Source organism: Necator americanus, chromosome III (assembly GCF_031761385.1).
Source record: "Necator americanus strain Aroian chromosome III, whole genome shotgun sequence".
In the NCBI taxonomy this organism is placed as follows: Eukaryota; Metazoa; Nematoda; class Chromadorea; order Rhabditida; family Ancylostomatidae; genus Necator; species Necator americanus.
This window is the reverse complement of record NC_087373.1, coordinates 35,201,131-35,226,138: the sequence shown is the minus strand read 5'-3', so window position 1 is coordinate 35,226,138 and position 25,008 is coordinate 35,201,131. Positions and strand designations below refer to the sequence as shown.

Here is a 25,008-nt window from a genome sequence, read left to right as displayed (position 1 = left end):
GGACTACCAACAATTTTCGGGTACATAGTAGTATTGTAGCATTTATTTTCGTCGTATGCACGATGAGAAAAGGAATGACGAGCTATTTCAAGGCATTTATCTTTATTCCATATCAATTGATGACAAAATGTTAATAGTTCCCACTGTAAAAATATACGGTATGAATTACAACCAGTAGAAACGTCTTTGTACAACGTCACATTATGCAATGTCATTTCAATCTATACTACCTAGAACTTAGCAGCCGATTCGTTTGTTTTCGCGAGCATTTCGTTCGTTTCATCCTCACATGACCTCCGTAATTACTGGCCTGAACGACCCGAACTCTGACCCTTCTCGTAATTCCACAGCTCGGCCATCGAACATCATAGGAATCATACATTCACTTGCACGAAGTTGTGGTCCACAAGGAGCAATCTGTAGACATATTTTTCGAATTAGTTTGCGATAGATCTTGATAGTCAACAAACGTTTTTTCAATTCTGAAACACGCCGGTTCATCTCCAAGTCGAGTACTCGGCGGCGAGTCTGTTCTTCCAAACGAGTACGACGCATCAGCCGCAATGCACATTCGTTTTCAGTTTGACTTATGCCCCTGATTCCCTTTTTTCTACACAAATGGAATGCGATAGTGCTCATTTGGACGAACATATTCGACACCGACCAAATGCGCATTTTAACCAATGAATAAATCTGGTAGGAATACGAAAGCAACCTAAAGTCATTCCTCTAAGCATCCTAGAGCTGCTAAGTACACTATCGCTGACGTCATCAAGGTCAGCATAAACGGGAAAAATACTCTTCCAGACTTTTGTTGATCCGGAAAAGATATGGTATAGTCAAAGAATTTTGATTAACGTAACAGTTGCTTTTATGTCGGTGTGGGATCTCAGCAGCTAGTGGATCGCATAAATGGAGCAAGTAGGTGATTTCGAGAGTGAAGCTAGTCATAGGAATATTTCAGCAACTCTTCGGCTAGGTAGCAGCATTCGTGCAATGCGCCTCTGACATATGTGACATAGTTGTACTGTCGGATCAAAACGACATGAAACTCGGTGCAGTTGCGCAAGCGGCTGCGTTCGAAGCGGCGGCGTGGAGCATAGCGGTTAAAATCAAGAGAGAGGGCTTGCTAGCACCACTCATGGCTGCAGTTCGTGATGGTCCTACCGCATCCCAGTCATTACCTCTACCGCCCCTTTTCGAGCACTTAGCCACTTATGCAACTGTACCTGGCTTTATGTCGTTTTGACCTACTCTACATATCCATATGTCGTTATCAATTCCTCCTCGTTAATTAAAACTGATTTTCATGGCATTCAGTCTCCCAACCTCTCATTACGCCCGAAACGTGTGCAGCTTAAGGTTACCGTGTACATATATCAAAGTCAGCAAAAATCTCAAGCAATAAAAAAAGTGAGTGTTGCATTTAAAAGCGACCACGGTTTAGAGACCGAACCTGCGGGCATCTCACATCTTTCTATAATCCTTTGACACCTCTACGAACAGCCTTTGATCGATTAGATTATGCCTAAGAATTTCCTGTAGGTGCGCTGCAAGAAAGTTGTCGGTTCAAGTCTGTAGAATTTTCAAAATTTTCAAAGTTTTCAAAAACAGGAAACGTAGAGAAAACTTGCGAAAAAGTTACCTCTCCTCTTCTCCTATCAATAATATTTGTTCCACAGCTATCCTTCGAATTTGCCACAAACTGTCGTGACACGAAACTGTGAGACATTTTATCCATTCCTGGATCCATAGCATCAGTATACTTCACGTTAGCAACCTGAATAACAATAAATATTTAACAAGAATGCAACATCGCTGGTCTTAATACTGTGCGGCTCACTTGGGGTCGTAAATCTCCAAAGGTTAAGTTGCCATGAGAAACAGCTCCACGACTTAACAGCGGAATTACACTTTCGGAACCACCTTCCTATAAACGGTAGCATGCACGCACATAGAACAAATAGAAAGCAACAACGGAGAATAGCATGAAACGTACCTGATTCATGTATTTGTGGTTATCAATAACACCGTTAATAACTAGTCGTTTTGCTCCGAATGGTTGCATGCCAGATCTGTTCGCGTACGCGCGAGCATCATTTAATAGTGGCAAGATAACTTCGGAATTTAGCGCCCCCTAAAAATTAAATAATACTTGCATTTCAAGAAGAATGCATCAGTCGTGTGAAAGACAATTTTGTTACTGTTGATGTTCTCAGCATCTCACAGATACATGTTCAAAAAAAAAACAGTACAGAACTAAAAACTGCCCATGTAGCACAAATAAAAGTAGTTCGCTTCGGTGCTTAAGTTTGTTTCGAGAAAGACGGTATAAACAGATTAAAAGCAGCAGTCGGAGACATTCTCGATGTTGCCTTCTTTTTTTGTTAATCTGAGTGAACTGGAGTTGGGACGTAGTCTGTCCTAACGAAGTGTCCTAACGAAAACGCGAAAGACGTCTACTTGCTTAGGTATCAGAGGCACCGGTTCACCCAACGAAACAACTCTTTGCACTCGTGAGATTGACGTAATGAAACCTTGCGAACCATGTTTTATTGCTCCTTATTCGTTACGAGTGCAAAAACTTGCTTTATAGGACTTTTACTCTTCGGAAGAATTTTTAAAGCAGTTTTTTTTGCTTTGAAGACTGCGGAATGTCTATAACATGTAACCGTTGTCTAGAGATAGATATGAACACAGCCTTAAAAGGGATCCGAATCATGATCAGCTAGCATTTGCTGGAAATATGTCGCCTTACTGACCGGGTGTAGCGCAGTCGGTTAGAAGTTCGCGGTTTACACGATCGATCGAAGGTTTGAATCCGCCCTAGTGCTCACCAAGCCTTTCATCCCTCCGGGATCGATAAATTGGTACCAGACTTGTCTGGGAGGATGAAAACACTAACTTGGCACATCGGCTAGCTCCCGCAAGTCATTGCATAGGACAGTTACACGTTCGTAAATCTCAAACGATTCTGAATTGAAGTGAACGCGGAGGCGCATCCCAAGCGGATTGATTAACGACAGAAACTTTATCCTTATCCTTTAAAGGACCACCCTTAGAAGATTAATCTACACCGTGTAATAGAGAGTTGTCATTCGGTTCCTGTTGAAAATCTGTGCGATTCAATGATAGGGATAGAAGTAGATGAGGAAACAAATATTCTCCGGAGAGTGAGTTATGAAAGCCCTACGACACCGTATAACCCGCCACCTTTGTATTCACGCCGCATCCTCGAGCCGTTTCCCAGAACGGTTAGGAGGAATTGGGTGTGATCACGCTCATACTAGTAATCTACACTTCAAACCCAATACTGTGCATGAGAGATCCCAGATCCCTTGATATGCCGCCCTTAAAACTTGTACGCAAAAAAAAACTACGGAATTTACCAACACGTACCTGTTTCAATTCTTTGCTGCCATGATCTACAGTGACTGAAATGTCTCTCTGTGTTCCAAATGCACCCATACCCTCCTGAGTCATTATTGCAGGAGTTTGCTCCCAGGGGATGATAAATGGTATATAAACATCTCTGAAATATCCTAATAACTTTCGTCACAAAGATCATATTCATTACAAATCCCAAACAGCTCAGTCTTATCACCAAAATATCCATTGACTCCATATTTTGAAAGTTTTGTACAGCTGTGTCTTAGCGGACTGACTTATAATGCACTTGCGTAAACGGTTGCGCTCGAACCTGGGAGGAGGACCTCCACTCAAGCCCGCGGTCCGATTGAGGCTACCAAATATTCCACTGCCCCACAGGTAAGTTCGTTTAGAGATACTGTACGACGTTGTGCAAAAGTTCAGTTTTTTCACTTTTTGTATGTAGAAAAAAGAATCCAATGAGAGTTAGACCCTAACTCCTACGGCAACGAGTTATCTACCACGAAAAAATCCTGGAAATTGTTTTTAGTGAAAGAAGCAACATTCAGAATTACGGAAGCAGCAAAAAGTCATTCCTCACTCTTACAAGAATTTAGTCGTCGTCAGCTGCCTAGATTCAGTTTAAAATACTTGAATTATCTCGTTTTTTTTTTCTGAAAATTTGGAAAGTATTCTACTCTCTCATGACTGTTCTGGCAGTTTCTGACAATCCCTTCTTAAAGGCATCACCCCATGAATCTGGGGTGGTGTGGGTTTTAGGAGGATTATGCCTATACGGGGCCTAAATTATGGGGAGGAGGGTGATTTCGTCCATTTCTTCCTTATTGCCGTAAAAAAAAAAACAAAAAACGACCGGAAGATGCGGAGCATGCACAAGGTTGGCGCGCTCCAATAGAACTTGTTGTAAAAAACAGCGCCCCTGGACGCTCGAAGCTGCTTCTTCCGAGCCGTTTTTTACGGCGATTAGGAAGAAATGAGGGAGATCCCACCAATTTCTGCAATCTGCTAGCCTGTACAGTCTTTGACCATAGGAAATCCATATCAGGTCAGATTCGTGGGTGGGGTGATTCCTTTATTTCCAGAAGTCGAAATTTTGGATATTTCGTGAACTATGTTAAAGACCAAGGGTTGAAAAAAGTACGGAATGTGTTTCTGGAAATAGACTTTTTCGGTGTCGTTTTAAGATGCTACGCGTCCCGTTTTCTCATTTTGATTACGCTTTGTAACAAGTAAAAGTTATATGAGATACTTGCAAAAAAGAAAGGTGATGTCTTATAATCAAGGAAGAACCGCAAAAACCCGGAGAAGACATCATATTGTTTCCATTCGTCTTCATCTCTTTACCCCGAACAAAAATGTCATGATATATAATAACGGGCTTATTCTGTCACGTGTGTGTGCGCGTGTGCGCGTGTGTGTGTGCGCGTGTGCGTGTGCGTGTGTGCGCGTGTGTGCGCGTGTGCGCCTGTGTGCGTGTGCGCGTGTGCGTATATATATATATATATATATATATATATATATATATATATATATCACGAAATTCAAAAAAGAGGGGGTAGGGTGCGACGGGTCCACCGTCGTCGAAATGGTGCGTCATAACTTCGTGTGCAAAACGCAAAAGAATGATGGTCACAGCCGTTTCATAGCCGCTGCGACTGGGCGCTTTGCTTTTCACCTTTACGACTCCTCCGCGTGTCTATTTCCTTCTTCGTTCGCCTCAAGTTGGTAGCATGCCGTTCTCAGAAAGTGGAAACCCATGCAAACGCCTGCTTAAATAGTAGCAAGATGCTTATGTGATCTGACGTGGAACGTTATCTTTATCGGTAGGAAGATGTCTTTCACATCATTTTATGCTAAAACATCCTTCTTTGATAAGTGTTTGGGGAAAACAGGAGGAGAACCCATATCTTGCGTGATACTTTTAAACTTTGTCTAGAATATAATGGTATGGAGCGTTTGAAGCTGAGGTTCGAATGCTCTCCAAATGTAGAACTGACGCGTTGAGAAAGAAGACTATGAAATCTTTCGCTTTTAGTTATTATATAAAAAAGGAACAAAGATTAATGGAGATACACAAGTCCAATTTCACAGAAAATGCCACTACTGTTAATTTTCGTTGATTAATGAAGGGGAGCGAAGTGAACACCATAGAAAGTCTGAAGTCCGGCTTTAGCCGGACGTTCAGACTGGTACATATATAAATAGAACGAGAGTGTTAGAAAAACTCACAACGACCGTGGTTTCTTTGAATATCTCTCTGTGGGCGGGATCTTTTCTTCCTTATTTCTGTCGAAAATGGATTTTTCTTTGGGAGGCATTGGAATTGGTTCCTCTGGAGGTTTTATCGGAGGTATCCAGCGTGGTTTGGAAGGCTTTGGGCTCCCTTTTTTTGATTTTTTTGGCTTTTGATCGTCATCTGGTCCCGTTTTACCAAGGGGAAGATTTGCATCAGTGTCAGGTTCGTCATCTGGCTCCTTCAACTTCGGATATTTCTTTGGTCGAGTGGGGGTTCTCGAAGCCGGCTTTCGTTTTTTCGGGGTTCTCTTAGGCTTCGCGGTGGGAAGTTGCTCTTCGGGCTCGCTAGGTACTTCTTCATCTTCATTCGGCTCCCTGTCAAGTGGCAAAGTTGCATCTGTTTCAGGTTCGTCTTCAGGGTTTTTCAATTTCGGGAATTTCTTAGGTTTCTTGGGTCCATCAATGGGCTCGGCGGGAAGTTCTTCATCGTCTTTTGGCTTCTTTCCAAGTGGTATTGTAGCATCCGTTTCAGGTTCGTCGTCAGGTTCCTTCAACTTCGGGATTTTCTTCGGTTCATCTGCGGGAGTCTTTGGTTTGCCCTTCGCAGGAGCTACGGCAGGTTTGTCCTTTTCTGGAGCTTTCTTAGGGTCTTTAAACGATGGAGCAGGCTTTTTGGGAGTAGGTCCATCAATGGGCTCTGCGGGAAGTTCATCGTCTTTTGGCTTCTTTCCAAGTGGTATTGTAGCATCCGTTTCAGGTTCGTCGTCAGGTTCCTTCAACTTCGGGATTTTCTTCGGTTCATCTGCGGGAGTCTTTGGTTTGCCCTTCGCAGGAGCTACGACAGGTTTGTCCTTTTCTGGAGCTTTCTTAGGGTCTTTAAACGATGGAGCAGGCTTTTTGGGAGTAGGTCCATCAATGGGCTCTGCGGGAAGTTCATCGTCTTTTGGCTTCTTTCCAAGTGGTATTGTAGCATCCGTTTCAGGTTCGTCGTCAGGTTCCTTCAACTTCGGGATCTTCTTCGGTTCATCGGCGGGAGTCTTTGGAGAAGGTTTGCTTTTTGCAGGCGCTGGAACAGGCTTCTCCTTTGCGGGAGTTGGAGCAGGTTTGTCCTTTGCGGGAGGTGGTGCAGGTTTAGCCTTTTCCGGAGCCTTCTTAGGATCCTTAAACGATGGAGCAGGTTTCTTAGGAGAAGGTCCATCAATGGGCTCTGCGGGAAGTTCTTCATCGTCTTTTGGCTTCTTTCCAAGTGGTATTGTAGCATCCGTTTCAGGTTCGTCATCAGGTTCCTTCAACTTCGGGATTTTCTTCGGTTCATCGGCGGGAGTCTTTGGTTTGCCCTTCGCAGGAGCTACGACAGGTTTGTCCTTTTCTGGAGCTTTCTTAGGATCCTTAAACGATGGAGCAGGCTTCTTTGGAGTAGGTCCATCAATGGGTTCAGCAGGAAGTTCTTCATCGTCTTTTGGCTTCTTTCGAAGTGGTATTGTAGCATCCGTTTCAGGTTCGTCATCAGGTTCCTTCAACTTCGGGATTTTCTTCGGTTCATCGGCGGGAGTCTTTGGTTTGCCCTTTGCGGGAGGTGGTGTAGGTTTAGCCTTTTCTGGAGCTTTCTTAGGGTCTTTAAACGATGGAGCAGGCTTTTTGGGAGTAGGTCCATCAATGGGCTCTGCGGGAAGTTCATCGTCTTTTGGCTTCTTTCCAAGTGGTATTGTAGCATCCGTTTCAGGTTCGTCATCAGGTTCCTTCAACTTCGGGATCTTCTTCGGTTCATCGGCGGGAGTCTTTGGAGAAGGTTTGCTTTTTGCAGGCGCTGGAACAGGCTTCTCCTTTGCGGGAGTTGGAGCAGGTTTGTCCTTCGCGGGAGGTGGTGCAGGTTTGTCCTTTTCTGGAGCTTTCTTAGGATCTTTAAACGATGGAGCAGGCTTCTTAGGAGTAGGTCCATCAATGGGTTCAGCAGGAAGTTCTTCATCGTCTTTTGGCTTCTTTCGAAGTGGTAGTGTAGCATTTGTTTCAGGTTCATCATCAGGTTCCTTCAACTTCGGGATCTTCTTCGGTTCATCGGCGGGAGTCTTTGGAGAAGGTTTGCTTTTTGCAGGCGCTGGAACAGGCTTCTCCTTTGCGGGAGTTGGAGCAGGTTTGTCCTTCGCGGGAGGTGGTGCAGGTTTAGCCTTCTCTGGAGCCTTCTTAGGATCCTTAAACGATGGAGCAGGCTTCTTAGGAGTAGGTCCATCAATGGGTTCAGCAGGAAGTTCTTCATCGTCTTTTGGCTTCTTTCCAAGTGGTATTGTAGCATCCGTTTCAGGTTCGTCATCAGGTTCCTTCAACTTCGGGATCTTCTTCGGTTCATCGGCGGGAGTCTTTGGTTTGCCCTTCGCAGGAGCTACGACAGGTTTGTCCTTTTCCGGAGCCTTCTTAGGATCCTTAAACGATGGAGCAGGCTTCTTAGGAGTAGGTCCATCAATGGGTTCAGCAGGAAGTTCTTCATCGTCTTTTGGCTTCTTTCGAAGTGGTAGTGTAGCATTCGTTTCTGGTTCGTCGTCAGGTTCCTTCAACTTCGGGATCTTCTTCGGTTCATCGGCGGGAGTCTTTGGTTTGTCCTTCGCGGGAGGTGGTGCAGGTTTAGCCTTTTCTGGAGCTTTCTTAGGATCTTTAAACGATGGAGCAGGCTTCTTAGGAGTAGGTCCATCAATGGGTTCAGCAGGAAGTTCTTCATCGTCTTTTGGCTTCTTTCGAAGTGGTAGTGTAGCATTCGTTTCTGGTTCGTCGTCAGGTTCCTTCAACTTCGGGATCTTCTTCGGTTCATCGGCGGGAGTCTTTGGTTTGTCCTTCGCGGGAGGTGGTGCAGGTTTAGTCCTTTTCTGGAGCTTTCTTAGGATCCTTAAACGATGGAGCAGGCTTCTTAGGAGTAGGTCCATCAATGGGTTCAGCAGGAAGTTCTTCATCGTCTTTTGGCTTCTTTCGAAGTGGTAGTGTAGCATTCGTTTCTGGTTCATCATCAGGTTCCTTCAACTTCGGGATCTTCTTCGGTTCATCGGCGGGAGTCTTTGGTTTGCCTTCGCAGGGTGCAGGTTTAGCCTTTTCCGGAGCCTTCTTAGGATCCTTAAACGATGGAGCAGGCTTCTTAGGAGTAGGTCCATCAATGGGTTCAGCAGGAAGTTCTTCATCGTCTTTTGGCTTCTTTCGAAGTGGTAGTGTAGCATTTGTTTCAGGTTCATCATCAGGTTCCTTCAACTTCGGGATCTTCTTCGGTTCATCGGCGGGAGTCTTTGGTTTGTCCTTCGGTGGAGAAGGTTTGCTTTTCAGGCGCTGGAACAGGCTTCTCCTTGCGGAGTTGGAGCAGGTTTGTCCTTGCGGGAGGTGGTGCAGGTTTAGCCCTTTTCTGGAGCCTTCTTAGGATCCTTAAACGATGGAGCAGGCTTCTTAGGAGTAGGTCCATCAATGGGTTCAGCAGGAAGTTCTTCATCGTCTTTTGGCTTCTTTCGAAGTGGTAGTGTAGCATTCGTTTCTGGTTCGTCGTCAGGTTCCTTCAACTTCGGGATCTTCTTCGGTTCATCGGCGGGAGTCTTTGGTTTGTCCTTCGCGGGAGGTGGTGCAGGTTTAGCCTTCTCTGGAGCCTTCTTAGGATCCTTAAACGATGGAGCAGGCTTCTTAGGAGTAGGTCCATCAATGGGTTCAGCAGGAAGTTCTTCATCGTCTTTTGGCTTCTTTCGAAGTGGTAGTGTAGCATTTGTTTCTGGTTCGTCGTCAGGTTCCTTCAACTTCGGGATCTTCTTCGGTTCATCGGCGGGAGTCTTTGGTTTGTCCTTCGCGGGAGGTGGTGACAGGTTTGTCCTTTTCTGGAGCTTTCTTAGGATCTTTAAACGATGGAGCAGGCTTCTTAGGAGTAGGTCCATCAATGGGTTCAGCAGGAAGTTCTTCATCGTCTTTTGGCTTCTTTCGAAGTGGTAGTGTAGCATTTGTTTCTGGTTCGTCGTCAGGTTCCTTCAACTTCGGGATCTTCTTCGGTTCATCGGCGGGAGTCTTTGGTTTGTCCTTCGCGGGAGGTGGTGCAGGTTTAGCCTTTTCTGGAGCCTTCTTAGGGTCTTTAAACGATGGAGTAGGCTTCTTAGGAGTAGGTCCATCAATGGGTTCAGCAGGAAGTTCTTCATCGTCTTTTGGCTTCTTTCGAAGTGGTAGTGTAGCATTTGTTTCAGGTTCATCATCAGGTTCCTTCAACTTCGGGATCTTCTTCGGTTCATCGGCGGGAGTCTTTGGTTTGTCCTTCGCGGGAGGTGTCAGGTTTAGCCTTTTCTGGAGCTTTCTTAGGATCCTTAAACGATGGAGCAGGCTTCTTAGGAGTAGGTCCATCAATGGGTTCAGCAGGAAGTTCTCATCGTCTTTGGCTTCTTTCGAAGTGGTAGTGTAGCATTTTTCGGAGGTCCTAACTTCGGATCTCTTCGGTTCATCGGCGGGAGTCTTGGTTTGTCCTTCGCGGGAGGTGCGACAGGTTTAGCCTTCTCTGGAGCCTTCTTAGGATCCTTAAACGATGGAGCAGGCTTCTTAGGAGTAGGTCCATCAATGGGTTCAGCAGGAAGTTCTTCATCGTCTTTTGGCTTCTTTCGAAGTGGTAGTGTAGCATTTGTTTCAGGTTCATCATCAGGTTCCTTCAACTTCGGGATCTTCTTCGGTTCATCGGCGGGAGTCTTTGGTTTGTCCTTCGCGGGAGGTGGTGCAGGTTTAGCCTTTTCTGGAGCTTTCTTAGGATCCTTAAACGATGGAGCAGGCTTCTTAGGAGTAGGTCCATCAATGGGTTCAGCAGGAAGTTCTTCATCGTCTTTTGGCTTCTTTCGAAGTGGTAGTGTAGCATTTGTTTCTGGTTCGTCGTCAGGTTCCTTCAACTTCGGGATCTTCTTCGGTTCATCGGCGGGAGTCTTTGGTTTGTCCTTCGCGGGAGCTGCGACAGGTTTGTCCTTTTCTGGAGCTTTCTTAGGGTCTTTAAACGATGGAGTAGGCTTCTTAGGAGTAGGTCCATCAATGGGTTCAGCAGGAAGTTCTTCATCGTCTTTTGGCTTCTTTCGAAGTGGTAGTGTAGCATTTGTTTCAGGTTCATCATCAGGTTCCTTCAACTTCGGGATCTTCTTCGGTTCATCGGCGGGAGTCTTTGGTTTGTCCTTCGCGGGAGCTGCGACAGGTTTGTCCTTTTCTGGAGCTTTCTTAGGGTCTTTAAACGATGGAGCAGGCTTCTTAGGAGTAGGTCCATCAATGGGCTCTGCGGGAAGTTCTTCATCGTCTTTTGGCTTCTTTCGAAGTGGTAGTGTAGCATTTGTTTCAGGTTCATCATCAGGTTCCTTCAACTTCGGGATCTTCTTCGGTTCATCGGCGGGAGTCTTTGGAGAAGGGGCAGGCCTGGGGTGGACAGGTTGGTTGTCCTTCGCGGGAGGTGGTGCAGGTTTAGCCTTCTTCTGGAGCCTTCTTAGGATCCTTTAAACGATGGAGCAGGCTTCTTAGGAGTAGGTCCATCAATGGGTTCAGCAGGAAGTTCTTCATCGTCTTTTGGCTTCTTTCGAAGTGGTAGTGTAGCATTCGTTTCTGGTTCGTCGTCAGGTTCCTTCAACTTCGGGATCTTCTTCGGTTCATTGGCGGGAGTCTTTGGAGAAGGTTTGTCCTTTTCTGGAGCTTTCTTAGGGTCTTTAAACGATGGAGCAGGCTTTTTGGGAGTAGGTCCATCAGTGGGTTCAGCAGGAAGTTCTTCTTCGTCCTTCGCTTTCTTTTTACCGAGAGGGAATGTAGCAGTGGTCTCCGGCACGTCGTCAGGATCTTTCAATTTCGGGAACTTCGATGCGGGCTTTTCGGGAGTTTTCTTAGGATCTTTGAACGAAGGTTTTGGTTTTTTAGTCGAAGGTGTGGTATCATCGACGGGCTCTGCAGGCAGCTCCTCTTCGTCCTTCGGTTTCTTTTTACCGAGAGGAAATGTAGCAGTGGTTTCTGGCTCGTCGTCAGGATCCTTTAATTTTGGGAACTTCGATGCGGGCTTTTCAGGAGTTTTCTTAGGATCTTTGAACGAAGGTTTTGGTTTTTTAGTCGAAGGTGTGGTATCATCGACGGGCTCTGCAGGCAGCTCCTCTTCGTCCTTCGGTTTCTTTTTACCGAGAGGGAATGTAGCAGTGGTCTCCGGCACGTCGTCAGGATCTTTCAATTTCGGGAACTTCGATGCGGGCTTTTCGGGAGTTTTCTTAGGATCTTTGAACGAAGGTTTTGGTTTTTTAGTCGAAGGTGTGGTATCATCGACGGGCTCTGCAGGCAGCTCCTCTTCGTCCTTCGGTTTCTTTTTACCGAGAGGGAATGTAGCAGTGGTCTCCGGCACGTCGTCAGGATCTTTCAATTTCGGGAACTTCGATGCGGGCTTTTCGGGAGTTTTCTTAGGATCTTTGAACGAAGGTTTTGGTTTTTTAGTCGAAGGTGTGGTATCATCGACGGGCTCTGCAGGCAGCTCCTCTTCGTCCTTCGGTTTCTTTTTACCGAGAGGGAATGTAGCAGTGGTCTCCGGCACGTCGTCAGGATCTTTCAATTTCGGGAACTTCGATGCGGGCTTTTCGGGAGTTTTCTTAGGATCTTTGAACGAAGGTTTTGGTTTTTTAGTCGAAGGTGTGGTATCATCGACGGGCTCTGCAGGCAGCTCCTCTTCGTCCTTCGGTTTCTTTTTACCGAGAGGGAATGTAGCAGTGGTCTCCGGCACGTCGTCAGGATCTTTCAATTTCGGGAACTTCGATGCGGGCTTTTCGGGAGTTTTCTTAGGATCTTTGAACGAAGGTTTTGGTTTTTTAGTCGAAGGTGTGGTATCATCGACGGGCTCTGCAGGCAGCTCCTCTTCGTCCTTCGGTTTCTTTTTACCGAGAGGAAATGTAGCAGTGGTTTCTGGCTCGTCGTCAGGATCCTTTAATTTTGGGAACTTCGATGCGGGCTTTTCGGGAGTTTTCTTAGGATCTTTGAACGAAGGTTTTGGTTTTTTAGTCGAAGGTGTGGTATCATCGACGGGCTCTGCAGGCAGCTCCTCTTCGTCCTTCGGTTTCTTTTTACCGAGAGGAAATGTAGCAGTGGTTTCTGGCTCGTCGTCAGGATCCTTTAATTTTGGGAACTTTGATGCAGCCTGTGGGGCTCCTAATCCATCATTTTCTTCCGCTGATAGTTCTTCTTCACTATCTTGTGGTGGTGTGTCTAATTTTATTTTCGGCAGCTTTTTTGACACACCATTAGGGACGAATTCTGTGGGAGTTACTTCGTCGTCGTCGTCTTCGGTGACACTTTCTTCTTCATCCTCTTCTGTTTCACTTTCTTCTTCCTCGTTATCCGTCATACACTTTCTATCAAAAGGGTCTCCAGTAACTCTCAAAGAATTGTTGCTCTTCTTCAAACCATTTGACTCCGTCACATCCCGCGCAGGTTTCTTGTCATTTTCTAATAGACCGTACCCCCCGTATCTACTTGGGGACGAACGGTCCAAGTCTCCGTAACCTCTTGTCTTTGGTTCTTGTTTTCCATCATCATACGAAAGTCCATATCTACCTGGGGAAGAGCGGTCAGAGATACTCGGCCTATTCGTCCCTAGACCTCTGTCCTTGTCATCTCGACTTAGTCCGTATCTACTTGGGGACGAACGGTCCAAGTCTCCGTAACCTCTTGTCTTTGGTTCTTGTTTTCCATCATCATACGAGAGTCCGTATCTACTTGGTGAAGAACGGTCTGAAATACTCGGTCTTTTCGTTCCTAGACCCTGGTCCTTGTCATCTCGACCTAGTCCATATCTACTTGGGGACGAACGGTCCAAGTCTCCGTAACCTCTTGTCTTTGGTTCTTGTTTTCCATCATCATACGAGAGTCCGTATCTACTTGGTGAAGAACGGTCTGAAATACTCAGTCTTTTCGTTCCTAGACCCTGGTCCTTGTCATCTCGACCTAGTCCATATCTACTTGGGGACGAACGATCCAAATTCCCAAATCTTCTCGTTCCTGATTCTTGTTTTCCATCATCCTGTGATAGCCCATATCTACTCGGTGAAGAACGGTCTGAAATACTCGGTCTTTTCGTTCCTAGGTCCTGCTCCCTGTCATCTCGACCTAATCCATATCTACTTCGAGATGAGCTATCTAAAATCGCAAATCTAGTTCAATGTTTACTTTTCTAACTACCTCGTAACATACCATATCTACTAGGAGATGAACGGTCCAAATATGATCCTGATCTTGCACTCCCCAATCCTGATTTCCTGTCATCCAGTAGTGATCCGTATCTGCTCGTTGAGGAACGAGATGAATTTCCCAATCCTGAAGTTGTCCTCGAAGAAGGGCGACTACCGGTCTGAACTTGAAAATGAGAAGTGGGCTTGTTCCCACATGGTTATGGTTTGAATTTTGTCATTAGGATTCAGTAAATTTGATGTTTTCCATTAGCGAACAAGTGAACTTTTCTTCCAGGTAGCAAAACTGCATAAATTAAGCAGTTAATGAGTGTTTTGGCCAATTTACGACAATGCTAGAATATAAATTACGCCTGGGTAAATTTCCAAAAGTAATATTAAATACCAAGGTTTCGGTAGAACTCCTATCACGCTTCACTCACATCACGTGGCTAAGGTGACTACAACTGTAACTGAGCAGCATCCTGTGTGTCATGAAAAAAGTAGTCCGCTCATTGTACCATATTCACTGAACGTAATCGGTTACTCTCTGTGCCCGTACAGAAGGAGCGAATTGTAACGAAAGGTTATTGTAACCACGTTTCCCAGACTATGAGACTGGATGAGACTTTTGTTTGTCGCAAGATTTGAGGCATGAATTGCGCCCCAGCAGTATGAATAAAAGATAAAGTCACTACCGTATCAATCCACTCAGGATTACGAATAACAGTAAGACCTGCAAACGCGTCTTACTGTTATTCGTAATCGTTGAAGTTTTGGTATGCGTTAGTGGCTTATACAATGACTTGCGGAGGCCACCTGATGATCAGTCCAGTGTTTTTATACTCCCAGACAAGTCTGGTACTAATTTATCTATCTCGGAGGAATGAAAGGCTTGGTTGCCGTTGGGGCTGTTTTGGACCATCGACTGTGCGGGCACAGCGGACCTCTTAACGACTGCGCTACAACCGTACGAATATATTGGGTGAATTCAGGGAAAAGACCACATACTTAATCCATGGCATCATTGCTGAAATGTTTCAAGTAATATCAGCCACCATCTACGAAGTACGTAACATATATGAATCGGTGCAGGTTTAGCACCTGCTGTGACCAGTAGACAAGTGAATAAAAACTACTCATTTGGCCCATATTCAATTTACTTTATTAAAAGCGACCTATTCTTTTATGGTCCGCCTTCTAATACATGCATAATGCAATAAATAGAAAGAAGGAAATCAAAGTTACATCAAGTTACACATGCATCTTAGAGAGAAACAAAACACTTAATAAATAATGATGATAGTAATAATAAAAAGACTACCCGACTTCTCTCGAACTCAACCAGTGCTCACAAAATAGCAATTTCAGTCAATGGAATTTTTTTCTGGCGTTTTATAGGAGTTAAAGAATGCGTATCACGAAATTGACGGAGTGTGGAGACCTGGTGGAAGACATAGAGTTTGAAGTGTAGATTACGAGTATAGGCGTGGCCCCACTCAATTTCCCCCAATCCTAAAAATTTCCGCTTTAGTTCTTATGAGGTACGTGAGAATGTGCCACCCTTCAACGTGCTCCAATTTCATCAGCAGCCTATTCAAAACATTTCCATGATTAGGCTGGTGAGGAGACCTCATTGAATCTCGACCGTTCGCTTCTGGATGCGCCCCGTGCACAATTTTTGCCTTTCCAATTTATCTTATAGGAACGAACGCCACATTTTTTTGGATGACTAGGGGAAATTGAACGGGACAATGCTCATATTCGTAATCTAGACCCCAAATTTAGTGTTTTCTGTCAGATTTCCACACTGCGCCAATTTCGAGATACACTGCATTTGATGGAGTGTTCTGCTCTGCTACCGCGTTTCTTCTAAACTTCGGTTCAGCAACGTTCCATAACTTAAGCAGTGTACACAATCAGACCGATGGAACTCAAACTAACCTTTGTAGTGTTAGTCATATCCGTCGTGGGCAAAAAATTCCTCTCTGCGACTCTTACGTTTTTGTTTTTATTCAGAAATTTTCTTTTATAAAATGAATCTTACTGTACAAACTGCTTATCATCATTATTGTCATCGTTATTATAATGCAGAAAAGGTGAAAAGACAAGTTTTCGCCAGTAAGAGTGAATTTCAGAGAAAAAAAGCTACAAATTAATGGATATTTTCTACTAGCACAACCACCAAAATCAAAAGCAGAGCGGCGGGAAACGATCATCACTCCGGTAGTGTAGGTAGTGTATGCAAGAACCAAACATTTCGTCTGAAGCAAATGCGAATCGACGAAAACAATGTAATCGATAAATTATTCGAAAGAGGAGTTGAATGCTTACATTTTTAGAGTGAAGGTCGCTTCCCGCCGAACACACTGACTTTGTCGGCTTATTTTTTTTTTCCTTTTTTTCTTGTGTATGACGGGACCTTGCCTATGTGGATTTCGGGTGCTCTTCGAAAGAATGGAAAAGTGATACATATGTATTGATACGCTACGACTTCTACACTGATTATACAGAAGGTAAAGAGCTCCAGTTATCGTACAATTCCAAAAATTTCTCTATCAGTGTCGACGGCTACCTTATAGTGCAGATGGGGGTTCGTGGACGACGGGAAAAAGAACGTATGGGTCAAGGAGAGAGCGTCATACTAAAAAGTGAGAACGGAGAGAATGAGGAATTTAATATTTCTCGATAACACCTTGAAATGACACTTTCAGGCTTAGACAACATAAAGATGGAATACTCATGCCCTGTTGTATTTTTTTAGAGGAAGAAAAACTCTTCTGAAAAGGTACTAATATCACCTTTCTGGAAAAGGTGACGAGTAATTTGAGAGGTCTCGTGCTAGAATAAATCAAACTAAAACATTAAAATTGCTTGTTAAATTAGATTTATTTCCCATTATTGCTTTGTTCTTAGTGACAGGTGACGCTAACAGCTGTTCCGCAAGTGCTAAAACCTCTCGAAAGACAATGAATATTATTGACTTATCTGTGTTAAAAACTTCTTAAATTCAGAAATGAAGCAACATGTGGTATATGCTCTATTAAGTTTCAAAAATGCATAACAGAAGAAATAATTTGAGAAATCTTCTCAATAATTATAGAAAAATCCGCAAAACAGATCACTTCATGCCTTTCAAAATATAATAATATTCTGCACTGTACTTGTAAATCATATCTCAGAGCTTCAAAAGGTGATTTCATTATTACAATGTCTCCCACACTGAGTGCGACTTGGGTGCACCGCCCAAATATAAATATAAATAAATATGTAACTAAAAAGCCCTTCTCTCCAAAGAAAAAATTTGCACAACGTACTCCAGCATACCATATTAACGCAACATGTCAGAACGAAATTCTAAAAAAAAAGATGAATAAAAAAGTGAAAATAAAATGTCGAAGTCAATAGCACAAGGTGGAAGTAAATAGATAGTAGTGCAAAAGAAAAAAAAAAAACTCGTGGCGACAGTGAGAGGGGAATCGGAAGCTTTAGTCAAGAAGGTAAAAATATCATCTTCCATCGATCTTGCGAATTGAACATTGCTTTTAACCCATACGTCATTTCTCAAAAGGGTACGACTATTTGGATGTATGATATCAAAAAAGTGCAGTTCATATTGAAATGATGAAATTTTCGTCTTGTTTCCATATAGCAATAACCCAAGCAATAATTATCTAATGATTAGAGGACAAGGACGCAGATCCGCGTCTTCTTTTTTTCGTTTTTCTTCCTAACTTGATTTCTTTTGCTCTATATCTTTAGAAATGGATATCAGTCGATCCTTGATGACGAGATTTGATTACATCCTTAAACTCAAGTCTGAAAAACTTTTACAAAAGAACACTCGTCTTCTGAATTGTCGGCGGCTACAAATTAGTGAACCAGATTCAGAGATAATTGCGATTCGAAGACAAATGACAATTGATGTAAGCAAAATGATGCGAGGAAAGTGATGCTAAAAATTCATAAAGGAAACGCTATCACGAACATTTTAATTGTAACTATACCTCACATCACGAACTTTTAACATCACTTTTTTCGCATTTTGCGTGCATAAAATGTCATATGTGCCCAAAGGGCAATTGTCTCTGAGCGTAGTCCTCTAATTTCCCGCCACCGATAATTTAGAAGATAAGTGCTTTTGTAAACTTTTTCAGGTTTGAATCTAATGACATAGATAGATCTCGTCATCACGGATTAAATAAATAGAAGGGCGTTCTAAAATTCAAATTTTAATTTTAAAATAGGAACTAAAGCGGTTCTAACGCCGTTTTTTAGGACGATTGGGGAGAGGTGAGCGAAACCACCCTTGATCCCGCAATCTACAACTCCATCTCTGGCTTTTTGCCGTGATTCCCTTACCACGTCAGATTCGTGGTATGTTCCCTTTGATTAACGGAGTGCTTTTAATCTGTCGGAAGTTTTGCATGATGCATGAGATCTATTGCACACAATCATCAGGTGGCCGTTATTGATTTAGAGCTATTGATAGCCGGGAATCTTATCGCCCACGGCTGATTTGTCGCCTGTGCTCACATTCCAGGGAATAAAAATGCAGTACGAATACTGGACTATGTAGAATTTTCTTTGATCTGACATGCTCTGATCCGTTGTCAGTCAGTGTTCAGTCTAATTCCCGCACAACTACTGCACTACACCACTTCTATGATAATGACTAAAATCAACAACTTTCTTTAAAAATGTGTGAACTGCCTTTATTAGGTAATTTTACACAAACTGTTGACATTTAACTGCTATTAATCTGTGAAGGGGATTTCTAGAAGATTCGGACTGCCACCAACTATTTTAATCAAAACAGTATGATCTGTGTCTTTCTTCTTCAATCTCTGACGATGTACAAACGATTCTGTGGTTAGCCAACATTTGAGTGAAGCGTGGAGAACATCAATGAACACTTAAGAAGAAGAAGAAGTGTAATACCTAGTTCGCAGCTGTTTCTAATCTGTAAACGGAGTTAGCCACATTCTTACACAAATGCCAAAGTAAAAAACATCATTCTATCGAAGTTTAAAACAATGAAAAAGGCTACTAAAAATGAGATAACTAACGGTTGTTGAGAGGAAATAAAGAAAACATAAGTGCCGGGAAGCTTACTGTGACTCATATGGCCTTACTCATCTTCGCTGCTCGTGTTGTATTTGGTAAAGTTATTAGCAATATGCTTGATAGGCACACTGGAATCTTTTTTTTGCCTTTTGCTGGACGCTGTAGATTCCCCAGTGAAAAATTTTGTGAAACAACGCACCCAAAAATTTCGACTTCCAGATTTTCCAGTCAGAGTAAAAAAGGTCGTTGTCTCCTGACCGTTCTTACTTTGATTGTGAATCTCCCATTGTCCACGGTTTTTAACCGTATTGAGTCTAGTGGAAGAAGTTAAAAGAGTGTGTTTTCTAACAGGTTCAAGTGATATATTTGTCTTATGCAGACGTCCGACGGCAAGAGGAACCGCGAATCTTACAGGACTGTACGGTGCACTGTTACCAAATAAGTGGAAATTAAATGAGATGCAAATGGTTGTTGAATAAATGAGTGGGTGTTTCCACAACAAGCACAGTCGTAGATTTTCAAAAACCAACACAAATTAATAAGAAACAGAAAAAGAAAACTCGCACACGGGAAAATCTACAGATTTCGTGTGCAAATAAGTAGTTCTGATTTAAGTTTTAGATATGTTAAATGATAAATAACTTCTAAGAGTTGTGCAAAAGCTCGTACCTACTTTATGCATGGATGAAGATAGAAAAGTTAAATTCTTAAAAAAAAGCAGCAGTTCTAATTGCATAACCATTTAGGAAAATAAGTAGAGAAAAGAAAACATAAACAAACCTTCCAGTTGTAGCTCATGCTGACAACTCGGGGTTTCTCCCACTCGTCACGAGCGTGAACACACACCAGCTGTTCATCGGGTGCAGGAAACACTTTACAATTATCCTGTCAGCAAGTTTCCCATATGTTGTTTTTCAAATAAGAACTCTGAAATTATGTCTCCACTTCAAAATGAGCTACATTATATACCATACCACTCAAATAAGAAGAGTATCGTCCAAAAAACCGTAAGTACACGCCCAAACTGAGAAAAAAAACTCTACCTTTTTCATCGTAGCAAGCACTACCTCGAACAATAGGCGTCTGAAAGAAGTTGTTACAGAGGTAGTTGTACAAGGCCATTTCACCCTAAAGTGTGCTAGATGAAGTGTTCATGTTGGTTAAAAGGAAAAAAAATATGTTCAGTCTATCTGAAATGTCTCAAATAGATGATTTAATTATTTTCGAATATTCTATTTTCGGACTCGAAAAGAAACGGGACCTAAGTTTCATGGTAACCCTTATTTACTATATAATTTTTTTAGGCAACATAACAACACAAAACACAAAATACTGTAAATGAAAACAAGGTAAAAGTTTAAACCGATGGTATGAGCAAATTTAGTGGCTGTTGATGTAATTAAAAGGATAAAAAGCATAAAGTCACTGGCGTATCAATCCACTTGGGATCCGTCAACGCCTTGTACTGGTATTCGTAATATTATTCGTAGCTGAGCTTTTGGAACGCGTGTTGGCCAGTACAATGACTTGCGGGCCCCAGACGATGATCAAGGCAGTGTTTTTATCCGCCGGACAGGTCTGGCACCAACTTATCGACCCCGGGGGAGATGAAAGGCTTGGTTTCCACTAGAGCGGTTTCCAACCCTCGACCGTGTGGCTACAACGGACCTCTAACCGACTGCCCACACCCGCCATTGCTGTAATTATTCCTGAATAAGTTACTGACAGCTACGGCAAATCCAGCGAAGATGAAACAGCTCCTTAGTAGTGGTACCCATGTTCATCTTCGTCAGAGCCTGGAAAATTGAAACCATCAGTGACTTAACCTCTCAAGCTATCAGGGAAAGATCAATATCAATCTTCGCTACAGCTCAAGCAAATCAATGAAAAGCTCCTTAGCACCCCGAATATCACACCAATAAATAACAACTACATCGATTTTTACGACATTTATTGAAGCGCATATGCGAGAGTTTGTCTGATTGTACATCAAGTAATACCCATATAAAGGTGATCCAAAAATCTCTAAAATTAGACTTGATCACCGAAGATGCTAGAGGCACAGTTTAGCTGAACGTTCTTGATTTAAAAGGATAAAAGATAGAGTTACTGGTGTATCAAAGGCATCAGCCCACGAATCTGAGGTGGTGCAGATTTCAGGTGGAGTATTCGTATACAGAATGGGAGACCACGGAGAGGGAGGTGATTCCGTCCATTTCTTGCTAATTGCTGTAAAAAACGGCCCGGAAGACACGGCTTCATTCGTTTTGGCGCACTATTTTCTACAAGGAGTTCGACTGGAGCGCGCCAGACTTGTGCGGCGCCGCATCTTCCGGGCCGTTTTTTTACGGCAATTAGCAAGAAATGGACGGAATCACCTCCCTCTCCGTAGTCTCCCATCCTGTATACGAATACTCCACCTGAAATCTGCACCACCTCAGATTCGTGGGGTGATGCCTTTAATCCACTTGGGATGCGCCACCACGTTCATTTCAATTCGGAATCGTTTGAGGTTCACGAACGTATTACTGGCCTAATACAATGACTTGCTGGGGCTACCCGATGTGTCAAGTCAGTGTTTTTATCCTCCCAGTCAAGCCTTGTACCAATTTACAGACCCCCGGGGGATGAAAGGCTCGGATGACACCAGGGCGGATTCCAAACATCGACAGTGCGACCAACAGCGGACCTCTAACCGGCTGCGCTACACCCACCCACGCATGGTTCTTGGTTTATGGTGTTTTATTGCGTCATCGACTACATATAAGGCGTCGCGGTCTTCAACCGACAAGGGGACGAAGTTAAGGGGTGTGGGAGTCAAATCGGAGAAAATCACGTGCGACAACGAGATACGACACGACGACAACAACAACGGCATTTTAACGTGTACTTCCATTGAATTGGCTGTAAGCCAAGTTTGTTATGATAATGCTTAATCTTCTTCAGCGCTTGGGATTTCTGGAAACGGTATTACATATTTTAGCGTTTATAGAGCAGTTGAAAGAATCCATACCCTACTTCTCGAACTCGAACCCACAGTTTGGTGTTTGCGTTTAGCATAGCTTTAAATACGAAGATATATCACAATATCTCTCCATATTTACTTCCTAGGGCTCATGTAGTGCTGTCGGTAAGAGGTTCCACTATGACTGCATGATCGATCGATGGTTTGAAACCGCCGTAGTGCCAACTAAGCCCTTCATCCCTTCGCGGTCGATAAATTGGAACAAGACTTGTCAGGGAGATAAAAACACCGAACTGATACATCAGCTAACTTTTCCATCTTTTGTCCACCTTCCGTTTTCCATGAGGTGACCTGAACTTTGTATGACTGAAATTTTTTATCTCTCTTGTTTACGAAGAACCATTAGAGAAGTCTTAAGTGAACAGCTGATGCAAAGTTGCGCTCCATCCCTCACATTTTTTTCAGATGTATATTTCTGAATGAGAAACAACATCTCAATGTCTAACGTGACATCTGTTCGATGATTAAAGGTTGTAGCTAGCGAAGGATAAGAAGTTTACTTTTCTTCGCCTACGCGCAGAATCGCAACAAGAAACGTTGAAGCAAGGAACCGACTGCTGGTAACGGAAACACAACGAATATTAATAAAAAAAAGACTTAGTGAAAAGTTAAGAGATACAACAGGATATAACTTAGATACAACTGGCGCAGAAATCCTTCTATCGGACACCACAAATGCGCTTCCCATGAAAGCAAGGTAAAAGGAATAAGAAGAGTGGGTCAAGAAAAAGGGGCGCTTGTATTTTTAAAGTCACCTTTTTAGAGCGAAGGACTTCTCCGGAATGATGTTAGAATGATTGGACAATCATCAATAGATAGCAATTACAAGTAGCGAGTAGCAAGCAATCAATCAAAGAAGGTTTCATAGCTCGGATTTTCTGTACCTACACCAATCATTTATGGGAGCTAAGGTAGTTGTGGGGGGAGGGATTGGTGGCTTTTCAACCTCGCTCTCTTTGGCTTCCACTTCCGCTCAAAAAAACGTAGTCCCATAGTCCACAACGATCGTTTTTAGACGCGAAATGCTTTCCCATTTGAAAAGCAGAAAAGCATTTGAGAAGGCGATAGTTCATCAATCGACAAGTCATAACTGGAAATAAATAGCTGAATCAGTCGGAGCCCTAAAAGTTAATCGTTAGTCTTCGAGGACTCATGATATGTTGGCTAAAGCTACTAAGAAAACAGGAATATAGAGTTGGAAATACTAATATATCACCTTTACCAAACTCTTCAGATTTACCCGAATTTTTTAGCTAAGTAACGTATCTATTATTTCCAACGAAGAGAAAAAAAGAACCGTAAAATCTTCGCATACTACTTTTGTTCACATCGATTTGTATTCAGAAGGTTGTGGGCCTAAAGAGACCCTTTGGATTGAAGGCATCACCCACGAATCTGGGGTGGTGCGGATTTTATACGGAGAATTCCTATACGGGGTGGCATATTATGGAGAAGAGGGTGATTCCGTCCATTTCTTCTTAAGTGTCGTAAAAAGGCGGCGCATGCACAAGGCTCCGATCGAACTCCTTGTAGAAAATAGCGCGCCGGAACGGTCAAAGTCGTATCTTCAGGGGCGTTTTTTGCGACAATTAGGAAGAAGTAGACGGAATCACCCTTCTCTCCATAATCTAAGACTCCGTATAGGCATAACTCACCTGAAACCCGCACCACCTCAGATTCGTGAAGTGATGCCTTTAGGCGGTGCAGCGGTTATAAAGAGTGTTGGAAATGTATGAAATCCCTCAAGAGATGGAATACTTCACGTCTCTATCTTCCTTTTCTTTCTCTTAGTACTTTTAGCCTACATGTCATGGATCCTCGAAGACTAATGCTTGGGGTTCAGGGGCCCGACTAACTTAACTATTCACTTCCACTGATGAACTGTCGATTGAGGAACTACCGCATTCTCAAATGCATTTCAAATGTGACAGACAGAAAGACATTTGTCAATTAAGAATCATCTTTGTCCTCAATGGACATTTTTTTGCGCGACGATTTTTTTGCGCATCACTAAAATTTCCAACCCACGTCCACGTAACACTCATGTTTACCCGGATGGCCGCAGCGCATCTAAAGCAACTCGCACCCTTCCACTCAGTAGTGAACACGACAAACGTAAACACACACTTTAACTACCTCTGCTCTCCTCTTTTCTCAGTAGGCGGCGGATCGAAGTAGGATCCGCCACGATCGGCAGTGGAGCGATCTGTTAACACAATGTAATCATTACCAGACCCCCACAGTTTATAAAATACTTATAACATGTGGCTGAGAATCTCAAAAAATCTCTTGAAATAATCAGTATTTCTTGTTCTGTTCTTTTTTTTTTGCGACACCGCTGCGAGAATAATATGCAATCATCGCAAGAAATTACCACATGTTGGTATTTTAGTGACTCCACTATCGCTGCCTGTGAGCATCGATCAGTTTTCAGGCAAACACCAGATGTGACTTTCCAGAACTTTCGCAATGGATAACATAGAGCCTTCATGTGGAAGTGCAAGGAACGGATCATGTCTGAAATTTGACTGTATCATTGTAATGTTCAAAGTCCCAATTCCAGTGAGTAAGAAAGCTAGAAAAAAATTTAAAAAAGTAGATGACATGCACTGAAAGAAGACCGAGTCCGTAAAATCCTCGAAACAATGAAAGTTTTCCTTTCAGTTTGAATATGTAATCTTTACCTGTGATTAAAGGGAGCTGGCCAGTCCGCTAACATTACAGCCTTCCTAGGAGCCTCCCTAGAAAAAAAAGCCTAGGAATTTGTGAACACGATAGAGTTACAACTGTTATGTAGATTCAGAGGAGTTATAAAAAATAAAGAACATCAAAGGCAACAATACCTCGCCAAAATAACCATCTTACAATAACAAAATAAAAAATCGATACCAAATTCGAACGATACTAACGGATAAGCTGCACGTAGAAAAGAAACACAAGTGGAACACATAGAATTTTCTAGAAAGCTTGTCTCTATAAAGTCAAGAACAAATGGAGTAAGAAGAGAAATAGCACATGAATATATTTATACTCATTGCTTTTATTAACAGAAATAAGGAAAATGAGAAAACAACTACACATACATGTCATGTGATTGGGTTTCCCACCGCAATTTTCAACTTTTTTCAATCTACAACCATC

At 43.0% G+C, this 25,008-nt stretch overlaps 1 protein-coding gene across 5 annotated transcripts; it reads right to left on the bottom strand.

Moving 5' to 3' along the window:
* Positions 1-285: 285 nt before the first annotated feature.
* On the bottom strand, positions 286-24,727 carry RB195_011981 (uncharacterized protein; the record flags this gene model as incomplete). Of its 5 annotated transcripts, XM_064193627.1 has the most annotated exons (9): positions 286-417; positions 1,646-1,780; positions 1,844-1,930; positions 2,000-2,137; positions 3,400-3,532; positions 5,620-8,475; positions 8,507-8,944; positions 9,028-9,374; positions 9,445-9,969. In XM_064193627.1, the coding sequence occupies 9 exons, from the start codon at positions 9,967-9,969 to the stop codon at positions 286-288; spliced, it is 4,791 nt and encodes a 1,596-aa protein (XP_064051210.1). The 5 variants fall into 5 exon arrangements, with proteins under 5 accessions (XP_064051210.1, XP_013307864.2, XP_064051208.1 ...); XM_064193624.1 differs by lacking the exons at positions 286-417; positions 1,646-1,780; positions 1,844-1,930; ... (2 more) ...; positions 5,620-8,475; positions 8,507-8,944 and adding exons at positions 10,048-11,007; positions 11,091-13,665; positions 13,801-13,957; positions 19,623-19,714; positions 19,886-19,964 and having other exon boundaries at positions 8,991-9,374; positions 9,445-9,931; XM_013452410.2 differs by lacking the exons at positions 9,028-9,374; positions 9,445-9,969 and having other exon boundaries at positions 5,620-8,618.
* Positions 24,728-25,008: the final 281 nt, after the last annotated feature.